The sequence below is a fragment of the Eriocheir sinensis genome, chromosome 63 (assembly GCF_024679095.1).
Source record: "Eriocheir sinensis breed Jianghai 21 chromosome 63, ASM2467909v1, whole genome shotgun sequence".
Taxonomy (NCBI): Eukaryota; Metazoa; Arthropoda; class Malacostraca; order Decapoda; family Varunidae; genus Eriocheir; species Eriocheir sinensis.
Window position 1 is genome coordinate 4,010,783 of NC_066571.1, and position 9,493 is coordinate 4,020,275.

Here is a 9,493-nt window from a genome sequence, read left to right on the forward strand (position 1 = left end):
TTCCTCTTCCATTTTCTTTGTTAACGTTGTCTTTGTTTTGTTTCTTTTATCTCCTTTTAATGTTTCTTCTTTACTCCTTTTCATATTTTTTTTCTTTAACCACATTTTTTCTTAGTATTTCCATAGCTCTTTTTTTCTTTTGTTTTCTTTACTTTCTTTCTCTTCCTTCTCTTTCTTTCTCTCTTCTTATCTTTTAATGTTTTTTTCTAACTGATCTTCGTCATTCTTGCGTTCTATTTTTATAACTACAATATTCTTTTTTTTGTCTTTCAATAACCTTTTTTTTGTTTAGCTTCTTCCACTTTCTTTCGCTTTCCACAATTTATTCCTTTTTCTCCTCTTTTCCTCTCTTTTTTCTCTCGTTCACTAACTTTTTTTCTGTTTATTATATACATTATTTTTTTACTTTTCCAATTTCTCTTTTTCTCTATTTTCAATCATTGCTTCCTCACACTCTTCGGCCTCCTCTTCTTCTTCTTCCTCCTTCTCCTCCTCCTCCTCTTCCTTCTCACTTCTTCCTTCTCACTCCATCAATCCTTTCACATCCCTTTAATTCCTTCCTTTCCTTTCCATCTATTTATCTTTACCTTCTAATTCATCTTCTCTTCATCCTATCCCTCTCATCCCTCTCTTTTAATTCATAAGCATCCTCCCTCTACTTCCTCCCTCCTCTTCTTCTCCTCTCTATTCCTGTCCTTCCTTCCTTCCTCCCTTCCTTCCTTGGTCTTTCATCCGGGTTCCTCTCCCTCACCTACCCCCATTCTCTCTTTCTCTCTCTCCCATTCCCCATCCTCCTCTCTTTACCTCCTCTCAGCAAAGTACTCCTCCTCCTCCTCCTCCTCCTCCTCCTCACTCTACTGTCCACCTCCTCCTCCTCCTCTTCCTATTGTACATCTCCTCTTCCTCTTTCTCCTTCTCTTCCACTCCCTCTCCTATCTCCTTCCTCTCTCTCCCTCTTTCTTTTCTCTTCCCCTCTCCTTCTCTCTTCTTCTCCCTTTTCTCTCCTTACCTCATCCCTTTATTCTCCTCTCTCGTCTCTCCTTCTCCTCCTCTTCTTTCTGCATTTCCACCCTCATCTCTCATCATTTTATACTTTTTTCTCTCTCCTGTTCTCTCCCTTCCTCCATTCATCTCCTTCTTACCTCACATTACCTCACCTTCCCTCCTCCTCCCTCCCACCCCTTCTTCCCCTCCCTCCCGGTGTCCAGGTTAGGCAGACGAGAGGACATAGGTAGTTCCTCCCGCTGTGTCCTTATAAAGAGCGCCCGGGTGTTGACAGCTGACCCCCCTCCCCCCTTTCTCTCTCCCTCCCCTCCATCCTTTACCTCCCCCCCTCTCTCTTACCCCCTCTTCTCTCCTCTTCTCCTCCCCTCCTCTCTTCCTTCGACCCCCCCACCGTCACTCTTCCCCTCCTCTCCTTCTCCTCTTCTCTCCTCCCCTTCCCCCTTCTCTCCTTCTTTCCTCCCCTTCTCCTCTTCTCCCCTCCTCCTCTTACCTTCTCTCCCCTCATTCGAACCCCTCCTCCATTTCCACCCCTTCCTTCCCTCCCTCTCCTTTTCCTCTCCTTCCTTCCTCCTCCCCTTCTTTCCTCCTCTCCATCTCCTCCCCTCCCTCCCCTCCTTTCCTTCCCCTCTTCATATCCTCAGCTCCTCCCCTCCTTCGAATACCCTTCCTGCTTCCCTCCTCTCCTTCTCCTCTTCCTCTCTCCCCTTCCTCTCTTCCCACCTCCCCTTCCCTCTCCTCCTAACCTCCCCACCTTCTTCCATCCCGACATCCTCCCCACAAATACGTCTCCTTACCTCCCTTTCCGCTCCCCACTCCCACTCCCCTCCTTCCCCGGCTGCCTCTCTCCCTCACCTCCACCACCATCATAAGCACCCACCCAACCACCCACCTCCCACTGCAACCCCTCCATGTTTTCTCTCCCTCCCTCCTCTCACTCCCTATTTCTTCCACTAGTCCTCCACTCTCAACTCCTCCCCTCTCTCTCTCTCTCATTCTCTCACTGCCTCCCCTCTTCCCTTCTTCTCCCCTTTCCTCACACTAATCCTTCCACTACCCTAGCTTACCCCCCCCCCCCCCGCCCACTGATGTTCATTCAACCCACTGATGATCCACTTACTTAAAACAGCTGGTACCCCCCCCCCCCACACACACACACAGTTAAACAGCCCACCCAGTTAAAACACCCACTTAAAACAGCCCACCCCCTTCAAGCAGTTGGTACCCCTCACCCACACAGTTAAACAGCCTACCCAGTTAAAACACCCACGTAAAATAGCCCACCCCCTTCAAGCAGTTGGTACCCCTCACCCACACAGTTAAACAGCCCACCCAGTTAAAACACCACGTAAACAGCCCACCCCTTCAAGCAGTTGGTACCCCTCACCCACCCAGTTAAACACCCAGTTAAAACACCCACTTAAAACAGCCCACCCCCTTCAAGCAGTTGGTACCCCTCACCCACCCAATTAAACACCCAGTTAAAACACCCACTTAAAACAGCCCACCCTCTTCAAGCAGTTGGTACCCCTCACCCACCCAATTAAACAACCCACCCAGTTAAATTGACCACTTAAAACAGCCCACCTTCTTCAAATAACCAGTTTCCCCCACCCAGTTAAAACAGTCCACCCATTTAAACAGCCCACCCCCTTCCAATAGCTAATACCCCCCTCCACCCAGTTAAAACAGCCCACTTAAAACAGCCCTACTCCTTCCAATAGCTAATACCCCTCTCCACCCAGTTAAAACAGCCCACTTAAAACAGCCCACCCCCTTCAAACAGCTAATTCCTCCTCCATCCAGTTAAAACAGCCCACTCAAAACAGCCAATCCACTTAAGACACCCAGTAGCCCCCCCTTCCAGTTTCCTATACACTTAAGTAACCAACCCACCCTCCACCCTGCCACAGCCCACTCTCTAGCCACTTACCACTTGCCACTAACTACTTACCACCATCTACTAACCACAAACCACAAATCACTTACCTCTTACCACTAACCACTACCCTCCAACCACAGACTGCTTAACACTAACCACTAACCACTAACCACTTACCATTGTTCACCAGCCCTTGTCATGACCCCCCCTCACCCGTTCACCCCTCCCCCGTCCCCCCTCCCCCCAACACTCACATCCATAACGACACTCCCAATAAAATACCCACTTACCCAGTAACAACGGTCACCCACCCCAATAACCACGCCCACCAACTCATTAGCCACGCCCACCTATCCCAATAACCACGCCCATCAAGCTACTAATCACGCCCACCCAAACCATTAGCCACGCCCACCTATCCCAATTACCACGCCCACCAACCTATTAACCACGCCCACCAACTCATTAGCCACGCCCACCAGCCTTATTACCCCCACCCCCCACCCTCATTAACCACGCCCACCCATACCATTAGCCACGCCCACCAACCTTATTAGACACGACCGCCCACTCTCAGGTTCAAGCCACGCCCCCCCCTCTCAGAGCCACGCCCCTCCCCCTGCCCCCCGCCCCCCACTCAAGAGACATTCACCCTCTTCTCTCTTCACCTCCTCCCCCCCCCCCCCTCCCGCTCAACTTCTCAGGGACACAGACAGACGAGTATTTCCCTCCTCCTCCTCTTCTTCTTCTTCTTCTTCTTCCTGTTCTTCTCCTTCTGGTCCTCTCTTCTTCTCCTCTCCTCCTTTTTCCTCCTCTTCATTTTCTCCTCTTCATGTCCTCCTACTGGTATTTCTCTCCTTGTTTCTCTTCTTCTTCTTCTTCTTCTTCTTCTTCGCTGTAACCTGTTTTCCTCTCCTTTTCCTTCATGTTTTGTTCTTGTTTTCGTTCTTGTTTTACTGTTCTTGTTTATTGTCTTGTTTTTTCTTGTTCTTTTATCTCCTTTTTCTCCTCTTCATCCTCCTTCTCCTCAACTCCACCTTCCTTCTTTTTTCTTCTCTTTCTCTGTGTGTTTTGTTCTTCTTTTCGTTCTTGTCTTGCTGTTGTTAATGTTCTTGTTTTTTCTTATTTAATCTCCTTTTTCTCTTCCTTCTCCTTCTCCTATTCGACTTCCTTCCTCTCTTCCTTTTCCTTAACCTTCCTTCCTTCCCTCGCCTCCCACTCCCTGTTCTTTCTCCTCTAAAAAGTAATACAAAAGCTTCTCCTCTACTCCTCCCTTACTTCCTGTTTCTTCGGGTACTTCCACATCTCATCCCTTCCTACACCATTTTCTCACTCACCACCCACCTACTACGTCTTCTTTTTCCTCCTCCTCCTCCTCCTCCTCCTCCTCTTTCTTCATATCCTCCTCCTTACCCCATCTCCTCCTCTCGCTCTTTCTCTCTAACTTCCATATTTCTCTCTCTCCTCATTTCCTTATATCGCTTTTCTTTACCTCCTTCACTAATCTGTTTTTTTTGTGTGTGTGTCTCTTCCACCTATCCACATATCCACTCACCATCCACATACCCATTCACTACTTACCCATGCACATTCCCACCCAGCTCATCACACACCCATCCATACAAACCCACCACATACCCGTCCCATAACCATCCACCACCTACCTCTTTTTTTTTTGGGGGGGAGGGAGATGAGAGAAGGAGGAGGGTATTAGAGGGAGGGAAACGCAGAGAGGTTGATGCAGCTGAAGAGAAATCATCTATCCATCCACTTACCTATCCATATACCCACCCACCACATACCCACCCACCACATACCCACCACATACCCTTCACATATCCACCACATAATCATTCACATACCCACCCACCACATACCCACCACATACCCACCACATACCAACCACATACCCTTCACATATCCACCACATAATCATCCACATACCCACCCACCACATACCCTTCGCATATCCACCACATAATCATCCACATACCCACCCACCACATACCCACCCACCACATACCCACCCACCACATATCCACCACATAATCATCCACATACCCACCCACCACATACCCTTCGCATATCCACCACATACTTATCCATTTACCCATCCATCACATACCCATCATATACCCACCCTCAACATACCCATCTACATATACTCATCCTCACACCCATCCACCGTCTACTCACCCACCTACCTATCCATTTATCCACCTACCACATACCACCCACCTGCCACATACCACCCACACACCCATTCACACACCGATCCACAATCTACCCACCCACCTACCTATCCATACATCCACATACCGCCCACCTACCCATCCACATATCCACTTATTTTCCCATTCTTCCACCACCTACCCATCAATCCACCTACCACATACCACCCACCTACCTCTCCACATATATACCCACTCATCTACCCATTCTTCCACCATCTACCTTTAAATCTACCTCCCACCCTTCCCCCATTCATCCACCCACTTACACACCCACCCACGCTGACGCATACCCCAATGTCCCTGACCTTCCGTATTTTTCCTCCTCCTCCTCCTCCTCCTCCTCCTCCTTCTTCGCTGGCGCCTCTTTCACCTCGAAATGTCATGTTCCTCATCTCGCTTCATCGCGTAAACTGATCTTGTGGAGTTCCAGGAGACGCCGCTTGACTCACACACACACACACACACACACACACACACACACACACACACACACACACACACACACACACACACACACACGCTACGAGGTCAGAGATACATTCATACATTCGTTCATTCTCTCACCCACTCATTCACTCCACTCTCTCTCTCTCTCTCTCTCTCTCTCTCTCTCTCTCTCTCTCTCTCTCTCTCTCTCTCTCTCTCTCTCTCTCTCTCTCTCTCTCTCTCTCTCTCTCTCTCTCTCTCTCTCTCTCTCTCTCTCTCTCTCTCTCTCTCTTTATGACGTCACCGGAGCGCGCATGACGTCAGATTTATTTTATGCGCCAATAATTATCGACTTATTGAATTATCGTTGAGTTATGCGAGAGAGAGAATGTTTTTGTCTCACTTATGTTTTTTGTTTTTTTTTAAGGTGAGAAAGAGCAAGATAATGACGCTGAATTCTTAGACACACACACACACACACACACACACACACACACACACACACACACACGTAGACACATAGGAAAGAATAATATTCTAAGATGGTGTGTTAGAAATTTAAATAGCAAACACCTTCTTCTTCTTCTTCTTCTTCTTCTTCTTCTTCTTCTTCTTCTTCTTCTTCTTCTTCGCCATCGTCTTCTTCTTCTTCTTCTTCTTCTTCTTCTTCTTCTTCTTCTTCTTCTTCTTCGCCATCGTCTTCTTCCTCTTCTTCTTCTTCTTCTTCTTCTCCTTCTTAAGCAAAAATAGACACACAATGCAAATTTAAGAGTTCCAAGATTAAATACAATAAGACCCATTAGCGCTATTTTGGGTGCACTCCCCTTCTCTTCCTCCTCCCCTCCTCCCCACCCTTCCCCTCCCCATCCCTTCCCCCTTCCCCCCTCCACCATTCCCTCCCCCCTTCCCTCTGCACCCTCTCTTCTCCCCTTGCTTCCATATTACTTATCCATCTTCACCCTTTCCCTCCCCTTCATTTTATTTTCTTCCCCCTCTCCACTTCATTTCCCTTTTCCTATCTTTTCTTTCTTCCCTCTTCCCTTCTTTTCTCCCACTTTTCTTCCTCCCTTCCTTATGTCTTCTTTCCCTTCTCCTCCTTTTCCTCCCATTCCTATAATTTCTTACGACTCTCTCCTCCGTTTTTCTCGCTTTTCTTTATTTTCTTTCTCCTTTTTTCACCCTCTTGTTTTCACTATTACCATTTTCCTTTCTCCTTTCCTCTCATTTTCTCTCCCATTACTAACATTTCTCCTCATCATCTCTCATTTCCTCTCCCATTGCTACCATATTTTCTTTCTCGTTTCACCATTTCCTCTCCCATCCCTACCATTACTTCTCTCCTTTCTCCTTTCCTCTCATTTTCTCTCCCATTACTAACATTTCTCCTCATCATCTCTCATTTCCTCTCCCATTGCTTCCATATTTTCTTCCTCTCTACACAATGTCCTCTCCCATTCCTACCATTACTTTTCTCCTTTCTCCTTTCCTCTCATTTTCTCTCCCATTACTAACATTTCTCCTCATCATCTCTCATTTCCTCTCCCATTGCTTCCATATTTTCTTCCTCTATACACAATTTCCTCCCATTCGTTTTTCCCCTTTCACCATTTCCCTCTCCTATTACCCTTCACTACCATACATCTCTATCATTTCCCTCATTTGCTTCAATTTTTCCTCCCCTCTCCTCCATTTCCTCTCTCACTGTTATACCGTTCACCCTTCCCTCTTCACCCTTATCCTTCCATATTTTACCATTTATTCTTCCGTCTCAAATGCTTCCCTTTAACTTCTCTCTCCCACTTTCTCTCTTTTCTACCATTTATCTTTTTTATTCTTCATTTTTCCTCAGTACACCCTTTTTTCCCATTGTTTCCAACCCCTTCATCTCTTTGCCCTATTTTTCTCTATCTTTTTTACCTTTTGTCTATTCATTTCTCCTCCGTGCGCTCTTTCCCTCTCATTCTTACCATTCAACCACTCTCTGCACCATTTCCCTCCCATTGCTGCCATTTCTCTCACCATTTCTATCGCATATCAACTCCCTTCTCTCTCCTCCCCGTCAATCCTCTCTCCCCTCCTCATCATTTCTCTTATAACCGCTTGCTCTGTGTCCTTATCTCCCCTTCTTCCCCTCATTCTCATTCCCCTTCTGCTCTTTCTTTCCATTTCTTTCCCCTTCTTTCCTCTTCTTGTCCTTTTCTCAGTCATAAGCCTCATGTTCCTTATTCTTAATTCCTTATTCCTCATTCCTTATTTTGTATTCCTATTCCTTTCGTTTCTTATTCCTCGTGTTCATCCCCCTTTAATCCCCTCCTCCTCTTCTTCCCCTTACCAGTCTCTGTCCTCATTCTTCATAATTTCTTTTTTATACATTTTTTTTTACATTTTTCCTTATATGTATTTTCATTGGCTTGTGAAGTTGATTATATTCTTTGTTTTTTTGTTTGTTTTGAATAATTTCTTTACCTAATCGTTCTCTTTTTTTATCTTTTCCTTTTGTAACTCATAGATTGGGGGTTGTGTGTGTGTGTGTGTGTGTGTGTGTGTGTGTGTGTGTGTGTGTGTGTGTGTATCTTGCTTCTGCCCTCCTTTCTCAGCATCTTCATTATCATCATCATCATCTCCTTCTTCCTCTTCTTCTTCTTCGTCTTCTTCTTCTTCTTCTTCCTCTTCTTCTTCCGCTCCCTGCATCCTCTTTTGGCTAATCTGTGACGTAGGGACATAACTTCATAATCCGGTTTTTCAGCTATTTTTTTGTGTCTATTATTTACATGCCTTATCTGAGCTTCACGTCGCCTCTTGATGATGATGATGGTGGTGGTGATGGTGGTGGTGGTCGTTGTATAAGTGTTCGTGTTTGGACTGATAATGATAGCGTTGACAATGATGGTCTTAATAGCAATGGTAATGATGTTGGTAATTATGATGAAAAAAAGTAACAAGGAAAATAAAATAAACAAAAGTGACAATAAAAACATCAGTAATAACAACAACAACAACAACAAACAACAACAACAACAACAACAACAATCAGACAACCAAACACCCACATACTTGCGCAGTTTCCCATCACACACACACACACACACACACACACACACACGCACAGAGTAGGCGGCGTAAGAGAGGCAGCCTACCCACACTTCCCTCTCTGGCGTAGGAGGAAGAAGATGTAGAGATGGAGGAGGAGGAAGAGGAGGAGGAGGAGGAGGAGGAGAAAATGGGAAGAATCGTATGTAAACCTCAATTAGTCTTTTTTTTTTTACATTTGTTCTCCTACCTCTCCCCCCCGGTCCCCCCAGTTCCCCAGTCCCCCGGTCCTTCAGTCTCCCTATTGCACCTGTCTTCGAGTCCCCCATGTGTACCTTTGTCCCTATCCCCCAGTTCCCCCGTCCCTCTATTCCCCACTCCCCCAGTCCCCCAGTCTCCCCAGTCCATCAAACCCCCAGTTCCACAGTCTATCTATTCCCCATGTCCCCAGTTTACCAGTTCTCAGTTCCCCAGTCTTCCCCAGTCTTCCCCAGTCCATCAAACCCCCAGTTCCACAGTCTATCTATTCCCCAAGTCCCCAGTTTACCAGTCCTACAGTCCCCAGTTTACCAGTCCGCCTGTCCCCCCGGGTCAGCCCGCCCACGTACTCCCCAGTCCCCCAGCCCTTCAGTTTCCTAGTACATGCGTCATATAGTATCCTCCCCCCCTAGTCCCCCAGTCCCCAATTCCCCCCAGTCTTAGTTATCGTACTTTAGTTCAGCGTATAGTTCACCGCCTACGCCTTCGAGTTTTTTTGTTTTTTTTTTCATAAGCTCTTGTGTCTTTCCCCTCGTTTGTAGGCCTAATGAATCCTTCCTCGGGGCAGTGGCAGGGAAGGGTGCTCTCTCTCTCTCTCTTGTTCTCTCTCTCTTGTTCTCTCTCTCTCTCTCTCTCTCTCTCTCTCTCTCTCTCTCTCTCT

The 9,493-nt window shown here is 46.7% G+C and overlaps 1 protein-coding gene across 1 annotated transcript; it reads left to right on the forward strand.

Moving 5' to 3' along the window:
- Window positions 1–8,454: 8,454 nt before the first annotated feature.
- On the forward strand, window positions 8,455–9,245 carry LOC126986783 (uncharacterized). Its single transcript, XM_050843154.1, has 2 exons — window positions 8,455–8,460; window positions 8,847–9,245. Exons 1-2 carry the CDS (start codon window positions 8,455–8,457, stop codon window positions 9,243–9,245), a joined length of 405 nt encoding a protein of 134 aa, XP_050699111.1.
- The last annotated feature ends 248 nt before the right edge of the window (window positions 9,246–9,493 follow it).